The sequence below is a fragment of the Sycon ciliatum genome, chromosome 5, assembly GCF_964019385.1.
Source record: "Sycon ciliatum chromosome 5, ocSycCili1.1, whole genome shotgun sequence".
NCBI lineage: Eukaryota > Metazoa > Porifera > Calcarea > Leucosolenida > Sycettidae > Sycon > Sycon ciliatum.
The window spans coordinates 10,928,154-10,944,336 of NC_088647.1; the positions used below are offsets into that span (position 1 = coordinate 10,928,154).

The 16,183-nt window shown below is 44.9% G+C and overlaps 1 protein-coding gene across 1 annotated transcript in view; it reads right to left on the reverse strand.

The window, feature by feature from the left end:
- The window catches only part of LOC135817596 (chromodomain-helicase-DNA-binding protein 8-like), a 48,830-nt gene that overhangs the window by 7,421 nt on the left and 25,226 nt on the right, over positions 1 to 16,183 (reverse strand). The window contains exons 17-40 of the mRNA XM_065330815.1: positions 15,354 to 15,469; positions 14,148 to 14,309; positions 13,755 to 13,992; positions 12,371 to 12,593; positions 11,990 to 12,066; positions 11,430 to 11,643; positions 10,525 to 10,594; positions 9,400 to 9,488; positions 9,097 to 9,187; positions 8,672 to 8,779; positions 7,940 to 8,142; positions 7,548 to 7,638; positions 7,284 to 7,377; positions 6,893 to 6,963; positions 6,514 to 6,602; positions 5,658 to 5,747; positions 5,251 to 5,354; positions 4,338 to 4,690; positions 4,164 to 4,237; positions 3,047 to 3,145; positions 2,534 to 2,649; positions 2,194 to 2,273; positions 1,476 to 1,591; positions 403 to 527 (exon numbers count right to left, since the gene is read on the reverse strand). Of these exons, the coding sequence (XP_065186887.1) occupies positions 403 to 527; positions 1,476 to 1,591; positions 2,194 to 2,273; positions 2,534 to 2,649; positions 3,047 to 3,145; positions 4,164 to 4,237; positions 4,338 to 4,690; positions 5,251 to 5,354; positions 5,658 to 5,747; positions 6,514 to 6,602; positions 6,893 to 6,963; positions 7,284 to 7,377; positions 7,548 to 7,638; positions 7,940 to 8,142; positions 8,672 to 8,779; positions 9,097 to 9,187; positions 9,400 to 9,488; positions 10,525 to 10,594; positions 11,430 to 11,643; positions 11,990 to 12,066; positions 12,371 to 12,593; positions 13,755 to 13,992; positions 14,148 to 14,309; positions 15,354 to 15,469 (3,093 nt within the window). The remainder of the gene's footprint in view (positions 1 to 402; positions 528 to 1,475; positions 1,592 to 2,193; positions 2,274 to 2,533; positions 2,650 to 3,046; positions 3,146 to 4,163; positions 4,238 to 4,337; positions 4,691 to 5,250; positions 5,355 to 5,657; positions 5,748 to 6,513; positions 6,603 to 6,892; positions 6,964 to 7,283; positions 7,378 to 7,547; positions 7,639 to 7,939; positions 8,143 to 8,671; positions 8,780 to 9,096; positions 9,188 to 9,399; positions 9,489 to 10,524; positions 10,595 to 11,429; positions 11,644 to 11,989; positions 12,067 to 12,370; positions 12,594 to 13,754; positions 13,993 to 14,147; positions 14,310 to 15,353; positions 15,470 to 16,183) is intronic.

A 16,183-nucleotide genomic window follows, 5' to 3' on the forward strand; every position in this document is an offset into this window, starting at 1 on the left:
AGGAAAGAGGGAAATATAGGTCATATCAACACAATCTTCAACATCAATACAATGTACCTGTGAACTAGCACCAGAGCACCTTATCATTTGAAGTTTTCAACCCATTTACTTAGTATGTGATTGGGCGATACAGCAGGTGATAGACTTCTCCACAGTGCTACACGGTGCAGATCCTGGGTCAGTTGTTTTGTACTTGCAAGGTGCAGAGTCTGTGCCCACGCTGCTAGAGATCGTTCCACACTAGGGTGGAAAGCTGGCAATGGCTGTTTTCCAAGGTTGTCAAAACTAGAATATCATTCAGCTGCAGATGCCGTCAAGCTAAATATTATTTGTAGCTTCCAGTCCAAGCATTTGACGTATGCACATTGTTCTAAGGTGCACAAGGATGGAATACCAGCTTACCCTTTGCAACTGGCTCAAAAGTAGGAGGCGGCAGTCCAAGTTCGCGTGCCGCATAGTTTAATATCGAGCAGAAGAGCAGGTTTGGATCACAGAGTACAGTATATTCCGTCCGAGCAAGACCGTATCTATAGTCGACACACAGTACACAAATACCACACACACAGTTAGGCAAACAATAAGACGGACAACCAACTGTCAAGTGTCCAAAGTTACAATACCGAATTTCTTACAACCATATTGCTGTACCAGGTGGCTACAGACTACAGATCACAGGCTATAAGCTACAGTCAGGTCCATGCACAGTCCTACAGGTACCAGTGCTCTAGCAGCTACACAAATCATTAGATCTGTAGAAATGTGATAAAAGCAATACCGCAATTTCGCGCATATAAGACCACCATGGTGTTATAATCGAATATAAGACCACCTCTGGTTATAAGACCATAGTCTCACAAGTGAATGAAAATCACAAAAGCACACGAGGATCATCCAGGCTCCATTGTACATACTTGCACATGTACATGTTGATGCGATGTTCATCTCTAGCATAAGACCATGTTCTTATATTCGAACGAAAATGCACTTGTGAAAAGACAGAAAACAGCGATTTTTCGAATATAAGACCATGGTCTTATATTTGCGAGATTACATTATACACATTGCAGCCTTTACAGGGGCGGTGGGAGGTGTTGCAAGTTGGTCTAGCCAGCACTTTCTGCCAAGTTCCTGGCCATCTTTTTTCTTTTTTTTTGTATGGTTCTAGGTGGGATCTACTGCTTATAGGTTGGTGATATTGGCTAAGCATTTTCAAGAATCAAGAACTAGTTTACCATCCATCACTATCTCCGTGGCCAAGCAAATTGTCAGGTTGAACAAAACCTTGATGAAGCACTGTCATGGTTGTCTTCTTTCTGTCGGTTTAATCCTGATCATGGCATTTGAGCTACTAGTAATCTGGGGAAGCCTTAAAAGACCTGTTACTCGCACGTTGGCGATGTGGACAGTGGGCACTTATATATTTCAAGAATTTCCTGAACTCTGATGGTCACCCCGGCAGTCAAAGCAGCACTGACCTAGCCACACCAAGAAGAAGACTTCGATCATGAAGACCACATTGCCACCACTCTGGTACATCATTTGACAGCTGACACAGTGACAAGTGCCGGTCAAGATTAGGATGTTGCAACACCTACAGGACACAAGTACCAGCATACACAGAACATCCAGATTGGGTCAAGTACAATGAGCAATAGGACTGTCGGAATAGGAATGCCTACGTTTATAAGACTGGTATAATGCAGCTGAGTGTGACAAGTGGAATAACAATGTATGGTTGAGAACATAGCAAAGAGCGAGGAGAGACTAAGACAAGAAACACATTTATTAGCCTTTTCCCGCCCGATTAAGCAACTGAGCTACATTTGAAAAATTGATTTCAGCGCTTCGCATACGGACAGCTTGGTATTCTCTCTTCTTCCTAAACATAACAATGTATGGTTGAGAACATCGCAAAGAGCGAGGAGAGACTAAGACAAGAAACACATTTATTAGCCTTTTCCCGCCCGATTAAGCAACTGAGCTACATTTGAAAAATTGATTTCAGCGCTTCGCATACAGACAGCTTGGTATTCTCCCTTCTTCCTAAACATTTCGATTGCTCAAGTCGACCAATAATTGATGGAGTTACGAGAAATTGAAAATGCACTGTTGAACCGATATAATTATTATGTCTATTGGTTCCAGTATGCGTAAACAGCAAAGGGTTAAGCATCCAAATGAAACGGAACATACCTCTTCACGAATGGTAGAGAGCAAGTCAATCCTGGACAATGCCCGCATGGCACGTTCCTCATTGAGCAAAGACACCGTAACTATAAAATAAAGAAAAAGACTTTAATAATCAGTGACTAGGAAACCTGGTGCACACCCACACCCACCCCACCCACCCACCCACCCACCCACCCACACACACACCACATATACACGCCACGCACATGCGTGCACACACGCCCCCCCCCCCCCACACACACACACATACGCATTATAACCTCCCACCCCCACCCACATACACACCACAGGATGCACAGAGCAAATTACAGATAAAAAGAGTGTTCTATGCATCTCTACTGACCTGGATCAGCTTGGCTGGTTGGTACAATTTCAGTGACAACTCTGCACATGTGTATGAATGCAGTGTAGTAGTCAGTCAACCGACCATCAGTCTTGCGTTCCAACTTAGCCAGAGTCCTGAAACATGAACCGAAAACACACAAACACACACGTACATACACATACGCGCGCGCACACACACATTCACATGAAAAGGCAAAGTCATTATGTAAGCAACTGAATACACTGTACCAGTAAAGCTGGTACAGGTGGAAAGTTCGAACCCCAAATTAAGATGTGCCTTCAATCCTCTACCGAGCATAGCACAATGGTCACTTGTGGACCAAGTAGATGCGGCCAAACCTGTGACTGCAATCTAGTTCTGCCCAACTTGAGTACATATCATTGTTGTCAGGATGAGCAGTGCAATTGAGAACTCGTCGACTGACACATGCCATGGATCACGACTGACTTACATAGAATAATAGTAAAGAATGATGCAAGGACAGCGCATTGGAGCATAGACCCGACTTACCGGAAGTACGACCAATCATAGGAGTCAGTGTTAGCTACATATACCACACCATAGGATGTGACTGTGCGCAGAAAGTCTTGCTCTTCTCTTTTGGACCACCTAGTATACACACATCATACAAGCAGGCACACATGAGTACAAGCAAGAGTACATGTACTCTTGCTTGTACAAGTGTATTGTACAGATGTACAGCAGGCCCCGTAGCAGCCCCATTTTGGTTGGTCCGGCAAGATCCGACTTCGATGCTCCCCCCGAGCCCATACTCATACATATGCCGGTACATGTACAAAATGTACATGATTGTACATACATTGTACATGTACATGTATATGCATGTAATCGTGACCATGCAGAGTGACATAGGGCGAGAAAAGGAAGAAGGATGCTCGGCATGAGTCAGGAAAAAGGGCATCAGCATGTTGTGTCCGTCCAAACAGAACTTGTTGAAGCCTATGAAGGCATAGCAACCGTATCTAATGTATGTGATAAAAGAACCAAAATGGACCTTTGGAGGAGGAGAAAGGATATTGCAATTGAATATCTTTGGTACAAACCCTATCTATAAAGAATTGGAGGAAGAAAAGAATCAATAAATTTCAGGGAGTACAGTGTAGGAACATTCACAGGCATGACTGTCCACATGACCTTGAGCAGGGTCATACTCCTGAAAGTGATGACATGTACATGTAGGTCTACTACCTGCACTACTACATGTATGTACTACCTCTATGCTACTTATTGCACACATCCTCATCAATGGTACCGGGCGGACATCCTGAGCTGCTCAGATCTGTGTCCCGTTTTTTTTTTTTTTTTTTTTTTTTTTTTTTTTTTTGGTTTTTTTTTTGGTCGAATATTGGTCCGGCAGCTGCCGGACCTGCCGGACCGCCTGCTACGGCCCTGTACAGTGCTGGCAACTGAAATCCGACCCCCTGAGCGGTGGGTTCACATTCTTTGCGATGTGAGCGCTCCGCTCAGGGGGTCGGATTTCAGTTGCCAGCACTGTACATGCATATCCTGTAAAGACTATACTCAACAGACGAGGACACATACACAGATATATCGCAAGAAGTAAACTGCTGACCAACTTAAAAAAAAAGAAGGTCTGATTGCATACCTTTGTTCCTGCTCCAGACGACGTGCATCCTTCTTCTTCTGCACTGCAGCATGCTTCTCTTTCCGGCGAGTTTCCTGTGTGCATAACACAAGGGAAGGTAGCATGTCAAAACAGCACAACGGACATGAGATGATACACCTAACTTAAAAATGAAACTAAAATCTGGTGACATACCGCTTCCTTCTGGACTTGTTGCTGTTCTTGCTTCTTTTGATGGCGTTGATAAGCAGCAACTAAACGGCGTAACCGAGTGTTGACATCCATTGGAACTGGCCAGGGCAACAAACCTTCTTCCGCGTCTGCTTCAGTAGCTTCAGGAGCTCCTTGTGATCCTCCCTTCTTGCTGTCATCATCTCCTTCATCATCTCCTTCATCATCCATATTGTCCATGTCGTCTTCATCACCGGCACCCGCACCTGAGCCCGAAGCACCGGAGGTTTTGCTGCGGGACTTGACAGGCGCTGGCCCACACCGATCCAGGAAGCAGAGCAATGGGTCGCCACGCATTGCTGCAAAGCGCTCATACCCTGCAGAAACACATACACACCGTGTACAGGACATGCCGCATACAACACCATCATACAATAATGACATTAGTATATCACATATTGGCAACTGATTGGCTAACGTGACAATACAGATTTGCGGCATGAAACTCAGAGGTACAACAAACCCGAACGCCCTCTGCTGACCTCTGCTGACCTCTGCTGAGTTTGCAATGTTCTCCCCATTTTACGTATTCCTTTTCACTCTCTCTCTCTCCTCCTCTATACACAATACACATTTTCATGTATTATACGATGATATGGTAACCCTCCTCGACAGGCTTTCCAGCCTCTGGGGGAATTCTGAAATGAATACAAAATATTAACCCTCGCATAGCGGCCTATTTTAGTCTGCATTAATGTGTACATAATTTGAGAGACTAGTCCACGCAAATCATGAGTGATAAAAATTGACAACATCAAGTGTGGTTATTACAGCAAGCAAGTACATGTACTGATAAACACAACACGGCATTGTACTGATAAACACAACACGGCATTGTACTGATAAACACAACACGGACACCAATCACACTACCTACCATGCTTGTACGCTCCAGTCATCAGTGACCGATCACATTCTTCATCCCACCAGGTTGACGGCGGTTCAACATCTTCAGGCGGTGGGAAGTCCATGCGTAAGTCACTGCAGTGGACACATACACAACCATACCCTGTTTCTGAAACCTGAAAAAGAATTCAGTACACTGCACAAGGCACCCATCAGACACCAGCAGGCAAACACATAACAATACCGTGTACTAACGGAAGTCCTGCGGATACACAAGTGGATATAGCGAGGCGATAGTTTGATAATGTTGTTGACTGAGACAAAAGTGCAGTGCAGTCAAGAAAGGCTATGGAAATGCAAGGGATTAGGACGAAGACACAGCACCGCAGGCACTAGAGACACAGAAATAGAGACACCAGAGGTACTGCATGTACTTACTTGGCAGGCATTCCATTCATGATGAGGTCAGCCTGATCACCAATCACTTCACTGGAGAGAACATGAAGCATCTTGACACGAGTCAAAATCCTGCACCGGGCAAATAAAGACAATGTAGCAGCAAAAACTCAATTCTCACGAAGCAGAACATGCCATGCTGAGCATCTGCAACACGGCACACTCATTGGAGAAGTTCAAATTGACCTCATCAACTTATTGAGAAGAATCTTAGAAGAGATGAGCTGCAGTATCCCAATACAACGGTTTCTGCCAACCTCACTATTTTCAATGGAATCGTCATAGCAATGATATTTTCCAAGCACACATCCACGTAAAAGTGGGCTTCCCTTACGGATGTGTAGGTCAAAATTTGTCATAGTATCTACAAGAAATGCATACAAAAGGTAGTTTTCGTGGGAATGTTTCAAGCTCTTCCAAACTAATCCACCCGGACCCTTGGGTGAGGTTGTGGAGCTTCAAGGAGTTTAGAGCAGACTTTCGCTTTCTGAAGAGGCCAATAAGCTACCTCTTCAGAAAACACAACTCCTCAAAAAGTCATAGAGTGACAATTCAAATGCTTCCTAAGAATACAATGTAGAAGACAGAGAGATGAGATGTGAGAGAGAGACAGAGAGAGAGAGAGAGAGAGAGAGAGAGAGAGAGAGAGAGAGAGAGAGAGAGAGAGAGAGGCTGAGAGGATTGGATCTTAGAGGGAGGATGTGTGTAACCGGAACGTCCAGTAAACCATACATTCTTTACATGTACTATCATCTCTCTCTCTCTCTTTACATGTACTATGATCTCTATGATACTATGATTCTATGAAGCTGGCATGTTGCAAGATAAATGCACCTACTTGTTGGCATGTCCTTGCATGTGCTTGCGATAGCGCTCATCCGTGAACAGGTTAAGCAAATCCAGATCGAACAGATACTCATAGTCACGCTGTCAGAATAGGGCAACCAACATCAAAATTCACACGTAAAGAAAGTAGCACTCAATGTGAATTTACAAAATACACTGCCGGTTCGGGGGTGAGTGTGGGGGTGGAAACAGAGAGGAGGTGAAGCTAACTCTCACACCAATGCCAATGGCATTACACATTCATGCCTATCAGGAATGCATACTACTATACTAGTACCTGCAATAGCAACAACATGCATCTAACATTACTGTTCAAAACAAAGACGCACAGCTTTCTACACACAGAGCAGCAGGTAGCTAGGTGAACTTACCAATCCAATCTCAGAACAGTCTCTCTTGCAATACTTCTTTGATCTCTTCACTGCTTTCTTCTGTGCTTCATCTGAAAGGAGTGTTGAACACAGAATCCACAGAGCACAGGATACAGAGGAACAAAGTGAACGAGAACATAAGTGCAGTGCATATACCGGTCACTGGCATCATCGTGACACTTCGTGATGATAAACATCACACTACTTTGCACGCACACATGTCCACCCGCGCACGGCAGTGGTACAGTGAACGGTCACTATTCATGATGACATTATAATTATCATCTACTTCGAAGTATACGGGTAATGGCGTATGCAATGTATGCGAGTTGCACAGTTATCAACACTACAACATCAGTTCACGCAATGACTTTAGTATCACGTAACATACCAGTGACATCAACAGTGCACGGAGCACGCAGCAGCTGTTCAGCGTACTCGCGTAGTTTCTTCTCTCCTTGGTGATGTTGAATACAGTACACCAGCTGCAGTGGACAGTGGATATTGGTCAAACGTTAGCACCAAAGCAATCACCCCTATTGAGTTTTGCACACAGCGAGAGCAAAGACACATGCACAGAAGACACAGAGCATGTCTGGCCGTGAAGCCAGTTTAGCATACGCATGTCTTCAAACTTTCATAGTCAAGTACTTACAACGGCACGGCACATTGACTCAGCATCAAGCGGTGCTAAGGTCCTCTTCAGCATCGGTGGGTGATAGGCAATCTGTTCCCATCGGCCCCAACTGGACAACGAACACAGGCAGAGCGACATTTCAGTAGGCATACTGATAGCAAGCACTTTGAGGCATACCGATAGCAAGCACTTTGAGGTAATCAACACATGCACACACGCACGCACACAATACAATATGCCCATCCGGAGATGATAGTCCTGAAGGGACCAACAGTGTTCAAGTCACCCCCCCCCCCCCACACACCCACACACCCACACACACCCACAGTTTTACACAGGTGAAAATCTGTACATGCCATTCACAGTTATCACGTTGTCAAACACAATCATCTGGCCACCTTATGACTTACCCAAACGTCTGTAGGTTCTTTTCCACTCTGAAACATTCGTGCCTTGTCCATGCCTTGGACCTGTTAGCGGCAACTTTGGCTGCAGACTGACCCTTGGAATCAGAGTCTGACCCAAGGTCTTCAAAGTCAGATACGTCCATTGCCTCGTCATTACCAAACCGGCGTGTCTGTTTGCGCTGGCGTGGAGCATCAATAATGAGTTGCTTCACCGATAACAGACAGACAGAATACAAACAACAAACAACACGCAAGTGAGAAGCTGGATAAGCAGTACGGTGCCTACCAAAATACCAGGTTGCTACAACTGTCAATGAGATTGCGCGTTCCGGCATCCTGGAAACCCCACGTGACATCCGCCATATTGCAGATGGTATTGTTCAGCGCGAGGAAGCTAAAGCTATCCTGACTCTTACAATGGACGTCCAGGCTCCAGATGTACTTCAGCGGTTCAGTGATTGACAATGGTGTATTCGTGTTGTTATTTGGACTAAGTTCAACATCACCTACACTACTATACATGACTCTTGACCATCCATACATCATAACATCTTTTTACACATTATTTTCAAACCCTTTCAGGCATTTCACCCAACCTGAGTTGACCATTTCTTGGATTAGACATGCTTGGAGAGGACCCTACACTCTAACAAGCCCACATTACAGACCACACATCGTGGGTTTCAAATTGTGTGTACATAACTACTATTGCAAGTATGTGCAGCAGTAGCTTACATCACCATATGCATCGTCTTCAATCTCTGCCTTCTTGGCCCACTTCTCCCAGAAGTCAGGATCGTCCACATTGATGTCAGCAGCACCTTTCTCTGATACGAAGCTTGCCTGCACAAAAAAGCAAAGAAAATAGCCAACACTCAATCTCCATAGGCAGGAGCAGCATCTGCATAGTAGAGTATTGGCTACCGCCCACCTCTACCAAAGCAATAGAGTGGAGAGTGGATTGACTGCGCTGCGCTGTGCTCTGCGCTGTGCTCTGCGCTGTATGGATAGGTGAGCAACTGGGAATGCAGGCTAACTGCATTATAACTTCAGGGCCAGTGCTTGAGAGTGCCCAAATACACACTTGTCATGCCGAACACTTGCCTACTGGTAACACCAAACACTTGAGCAATCAAACGAGTACACTGCTGACTTATTACCTTTGCGAATGTTGAGCCTGGTCCCTCAGTCTCGATGTTGATAACCTGAGTACGCCGGGACAAAATCTGCTCGATGTCCTCTTCACAAAACCTGAACGGCAATGGGCAGAAATTAAGCAAATAGTTAGCCAGTGCCAACAAGCAAGAAAGTGAAATCCACTGTTCCGCCAAACCCTCCTTCTCTGGCAGGGTACAGGCGGTACACACAGTACATACACCGGACAAGCACACACAGACCAGACACAGCAACAGATAATGATAGCTGCTGCTACTAATGCACTGCACAGCAGTGTGGATTCTTACTTGTTTGCTGCATCGTCTTCATCCATGATAGCACCATACGCACCACGACGCAAGAGATCTTCAACTTCTTTCTTGTTGAGCATCTGTGTCTGGATGGTAGACGCAAGGAAAACATGAACAGACACGTCCTTGGAATGAGTCCCATAAATAGAGCTGGGCATAGCTACTGAAGATGCCAGCTCTAATCTTCAGCACAAACTATTTAGCGCCATGCCTTGTGTACTTAGAAACAGCACTACAGAGCAAACGTGGTACAGCACAGATGGGATTTAACAGATACAGTCAACCTACCCTTATAACGATAACCTCTATAACGATATTACCCTTATAACGATATTTTTCTGCCAAACCAAATCACTCCATTGACTTGCGTATACAACGCCTTACCTCTATAACAATACCGTAAAAGTCCGTAAATAAGTACGTATTTACTTTCGAATTTAGTGACCACGCCCGTACTAACTTTCGGGCGGGTACTGACTTTCGGGCACGAACTAACTTTCGGACCTGACTTGTGTGTAGTGGAGAAGTCGTTTTCATGTAGATGTACATGCTACGTGCTGCATGTGCGCACCGTACCGGTACTTATTTCGGGCAGTATGTTTATCGGGCTTGACTTGACTTCAACAGACAGAGCCAAAAGAATGAAGGGGGTATTTCTTTTGGGCAGGTACTTATTTACGGACTTTTACGGTATTGCTATAACGATATTACCCCTATAACGATATAAAATGGGCTGACTAATCGATATTTTCCATTTTATAACAATATCTAGCAGGGAATATGTAGAGCCCACTATCCAGGAAGGGCAAGCTTCACTTCAAAAGTCGCTGGGACATGATGAAATGCAATTGGAGCACCAGTGGGCACCTTGCTGTGTACATAATGTGCATGTACATCAGTGTTTTATGCTACGAAGAGTGCAAAAAATATAAAAAATCCATGCATTATGACGTCTGTGTATGAAATGAACCAGTTACCCCTATAACAATATTACCCTTATAACAATATTTCTTGGTCTGACGCAAATATCGTTATAAGGGTAGGCCGACTGTACAACAAAGAGAGAAAAAATGGCAATGACAGGCTTTGACAGCACAACTCTTAGACCATGATGATACTTACTGGACTAGCATTAGCACCCTTGCTGATGTTCTGTAAGACAGCACGATCTAGACCGAGCTTCTTGCTGGCACTATAGAAAAAGAAGAAAAAGCACAATGAAAGTATACCACTTGCTACAAAAGTGACCTAAAACAAACACAAACACCACCAGAGTACAGACCAGGAGAGTGCATTACCCACAATGTACTACACTACTGTACAAGTACAAATAAAGATAACTATCATGTAATCATGTATCATGTAATCTGCGTCGCTTATACAAATATTACGGATCCGTTTAGGAGTAGGTCAAGAACTATCTTTCTGTTGCCGGGGGACATCACCACCCCATGATCAAGCTTCAAGTACAGACCTTCGCTACCTTTGGTAGGTGAGAGGAGCAAAGTCTGTGCGTAACTAACAGGTGAGAGGAGCAAAGTCTGTGCGTAACTAAAATGTGAGAGGAGCAAAGTCTGTGCGTAACTAAATGCTGCACAGGTTACTTGTATGTGCGCTCTCAGCCAGCACCATTGTTCCCACCGAAGGTCAAATTTAGACTTCCAATGACAGTTAGTGCGAACGAAAAATTATGCTCCTACAGTAGCTTCATTTTCAGCTTATTCAGGCATGGAACCGGGCATTGACAGAACAGATACGATTATGCAGCTCACACTATATCCCAAACATCACTCTCTTATGAATCACCCCCCCCCCCCCGTGCAGTACATTCTTGCCTTGTTTGCGCATGCATTCAGTTATGTGGTAAGTTGGTAACACACACACCACATTGCAGATGCACATGTTAAGTACATGGTAAAGTGATCCCCTACGTTAGTTACATGATCATTCAAACAGTGTAAGCAGCAGCAGGAGTTGAGACAAACTAAATTTATCCCATCGGACAGAACCTAACAAATTTCTCTTACCGATCAAACATTTCACGCTCGTAGGAATTTCTGGTGATGAGACGATAGACCATGACAGCTTTGTTTTGGCCAATACGATGACAGCGTGCCTGAGCTTGTAGATCATTTTGGGGATTCCAGTCCGAGTCAAAGATGATACAGCAGTCTGCTGCTGTCAGGTTGATACCCAGTCCACCCGCACGGGTACACAGGAGGAACACAAATCTGTCTGAGTCTGCACATAGACACATGAGAGAGAGAGAGAGAGAGAGAGAGAGAGAGAGAGAGAGAGAGAGAGAGAGATTTATAAAGACAGGTAGAGAGAGAAAGAAAGAGAGAACGAGGGTGGGTGAGAGTGTGGGAGTGGGTAGCGGGGAGAGAGGGAGGGAAGGAAAGAGAGAGAAAGAGAGTGAGAGAGAGAGAAAGAGAGAAAGAGAGAGAGAGAGAGATAGCATGACACGGAGACATTCGTACAGTGTCGCACTATTATATACACAACTGCATACGGACTGTAAAAAAGCTTGCCTGTACACAAGCACAAGCGTACACCGCATCATGATAACAATAATTATGACCTGTACCTGGTTTTGAGAACCTGTCAATTGCAGCTTGACGTAAGTTGCCACGCACACCTCCATCGATGCGTTCATACAGATACCTATATAAGGGTCAACACAACAAATACATATTTACACACACCAGCATTAACAAGCTACGGAAGTTCTACTCATTGCACATCACAGGTTTCCATACTTGCATTGATGAGAGTTTCAAGCGGGTCATGTGATGCAGACATTGCCACAAAGTTGGCAATGTGAACGTGACATAAGACATTGAATACACAAGGCCATGAATGTCTGACACCAGTGCTCACTGGGAACAAGCCAGTGAGAGATCTCCATCAGAATTCATCAACAGCACTTCAAATCAAGTCACCTTAACGAATAGATGGACAGACTCACCTCCGATACCGCAGGTAGTCCTCCAGGATGTCCAGACAGCGTACCATCTGAGAGAAAATCAGTACTTTGTGTCCACCGGCTTTCAACTTGGGCAAGAGCTTATCAATGAGCACCAGCTTGCCAGATGCTTCAATCAGCGCTTTCATACTCTGCGACTGGTTGAGTTGAGCAGGTGTCAGTGACTGGGTCTGGCAATATTCGCCCACAATACGTTCCTCAGCACCTGATCAGCAAACGCATACAGCAGCATTTACATCCACAATGAATACCGGAAATTGGGAATTCAACAAGGTTTGGGTAGAAACTACTTCTTTCGGTATATGTACTGTTCGTTGTTTCTATCTCAATTTAATGGTAGATTCTACTTTCCTCTACTGGCTCTACCAGGTTTGAGACTGGTAGAAGTAGGTAGAAATTGGTAGAGATACGGTATTTCTGCACTTAGGCCACACCAAGTTTTTTCATTGTTTCTCGTCACCGCGCGCGTACCTTTCTTGAGGATTGGACCAAAAAAAAAATCTCGCGTCCCGGTAAACACGCATAAAAAGGCGTTGTAAAAGTACGCGCGGCGTCAAATCTGGAGTGCAGTGCTAGTGCACGAACCGAAGGACGACTTTTGCACCGTGTATGTACGCATACCGGTAGTTCAAGTACCACACCACCACACGACCTGGTCGTCTTCTTTGCTACACACAGTTCCGGTACAAGTCAAGACAGTGCATGACAGTGCACCGTTTTGGACTGACAGTGTTCCGGGCGTCGGTAAACACTGGACTTCCTCACCAGAGGCCGGTGCAGGAGCCTGGTTTTCTGGCTGTATGTTGCAATTGACTGTCACGCGTGGTGTATAGTCTGATTTTAGGTCATAAATTGGGCCTTTGTAGTGTAAATAGCAGTTTTTGTTTTTCAAACCCTATTTTGTTTTTTTTCCGCCCGCCCGCGTTCCTTTTGAGATTTTCAGGTGACGAGAAACAATGAAATAACTTGGTGTGGCCTTATGTGATGATGAGATCTGGTTTCCACAAAATACCTAACGTTGTACTGTAAATCAACGTTCCACCGAAATAGGTAGATTAGCGTTCATAAACCACCAATTACCGTCTCTTCTTTTTCCACCATCGGCTCTACTCTACTCTACCAAGCAGACAAAACCGCGAACGCAGCCCAAGTCATAATACGAACCTTGAAATTTGAAAATGTCCTATTCGAATATTCTTGGAGCGTTGTTAGATTGAATAAGTTCAAATTGTCAAATATCCGCTACATCCCTTGTTTACAGTATTATGCAGCCCACGTGGCCAAATAAATGCTCCACATCCAATCAGGTTACAGAGCAAAGATGGATACATCATTGTAACGTTGGCGACATGAGGCAGAGACTTACCGTTAATAAGGAACGGGTGGTTACAACATTTCCTTAGCTCCATCATGGTATTCATCAAGCTAGGCATGTTCTGTGCACTACCACCACGTGACAAGAAAGAGAAGTTTCGCTCCAAGATAGCACGATAGAACTTCTTCTGCATGGTTGTAAGCTCTACTTCAATAACTGTTTCCTCCTTGGGGGCAATGTTCTTCTCTACATCCTGCTTGATACGACGCAACATCATGGGTTTTAACAGCTGTAGCAGTGAAAAGAAGACAGTCATATTGTGGTTGAGCATTGCAGTAGTTTAAGTACACGCACACACTTATATTGCACAAGCTACCTGTCAGCAGTTGGTAAGCAGCCGGAGAAAGATACAGTAACGCCAAACTCAAATCTCAACACACTAACCTGCTGAAGCTTCTCAACTTGACTTTCTGTCTTCAAGTTGCCAAACTCTTCCATAAAGGCAGCCTCGCTATAGAATCGCTGCGGCTGTAGGAAGCTGAGCAGGTTGTACAGTTCTTCCACGTTGTTTTGCAAGGGAGTACCGGTTAGAAGGACTTTGTGCTCCTTATCCATCAAGTAAGAACAGAACACATACAAATGCATTGGTTTGAGTACACATGAATAAGCGAACAGGAGGCTACTCCAGTTGTAATACTAGTTCTTCGTAGTACACGCTACATACAGACTGACCAACTGTTCTCTCCTTGTGTGTGTGTGTGTGGGGGGGGGGGCAGTCCCACTTTGGATAAAGACAACTACACATTATTGCGTACGGGTGTCTCACTATGGAATGGTGACCAGGTAAACAGCCCGTGTGCAATATCACGCGTGCCTGTCCACATGCAATACTAGTACCAGACAACATGATGCAACACTTTCTTAACCCTTTACTGTCCGATTAAAATGTATACAAGCCCACGCAACCACAAAATCTGAAACTAAAATTAGACGTAACTTTGGTTTGAATTTGACGATTTCCACGATCTTGGGCATCCTGGAAAGGTCTTGACGAGACGAACGCAATGAGCCCACACTCGGCGCCACAGGATGCACTGGTCCAGCGCTGCAAGCCAGGGAACGCGCAAAAGCGCTGAGCTCACGCTCGAGATCGATCTCAATCCACCATGTCACCCCTGTTGCTCGTATCGAGCTCAAATATTTTCGTAGAGACTCCCGGGAACCTACTTTTGAATTTGAATCGGTGTAGCCTTGCCGACAGGTGACGTAAACAGGGAAAATCCCAGCCGTCGACATGCGCGTCGCGCTCTGAACGCACATTTCCCGGGACCAGAATTACGAGTGCGATAACTCAGCAACCGCTCTTCGTATCGCTTCGGGAATTGTTCGAGGCGACAGCTGAGACTTTTCTCTTCGACCTACATATTTCGATCTCTCCGAAAGACCTAGATTTGAGCAAGTTACGATAATTTCAAAATGCCTACCCCATCGATCCCATTGGATCGATGCTTGTATGTACGGACAGTAAAGGGTTAACTACCAATACCACAAGAAAGCAACTATTATGACACACCACTCATAAAACGCAAGAGTCTTCAGGACGAGGAAGGAGAGTGTGGGGCAGAGAGCGGATACATGGACAAGACATACCATTTGAAGTTGATCCAAGCCCTCGATCAGTTTGCAGTTGCGGTTCTTCAGTCGATGTGCTTCATCAATCACAACTGCGCGCCACATTATTGATGAGAGTGTTGGATCTTCAGCAGCTGATGAGAAATTTGCAAAACGAACAAGCACTAGTTATTACAAAATACAAACCATATGGTATAAAGGGACAAACAAGGTCATGGGGACCTGCTGCACTTGCTATGAGGATCAAGCATGTGGAACAAGCCTCTGTTTTACCTTTACCAGGGTTTTGAACTTTTGATAATATTGAAGCAATGACCGGAGCTGGTTGGCAGCCTTGGTAACAGGTGGCCTAGCAACGTGCATCTGGGATCCCAGGCATGCAAATTTGATTTGTTATGTGCTTAACCCTTTACCGGCAAGTTACTTTTGTATATGAAATCCATAACATTGAGAAGGATGCCAATAACTCACAACGAGGCCACATTTTGTATGTGCAAGTTATGTTTTATTGGAAGTCTAGTACTACTTCTTGACCATGGAAAAATTTATTTTCTCATACCACACACATACGCTGCTAAATCGGCACCTCTACGTCTAAACACGGAAATTGTACACATGCAAATCGTCAGAGTTCCGACATTGACATGATACTGCCAAAACAAGTCGACTTCGGAGCGGAAACAAACGCCATAGCCATCACAAACGTCAGTGGCCATGCCTCGCTCGCAAATGAGAGCAGCATCGCCCCAAAATCGCTGTCGGAAAGCTCCGTAAGGTCGCACGCCGCGCTGCGCTGCCGTCACTCAGGTACGTAGAAAGTCGATGGCCTAAATTTCCGTCTCTGGGAG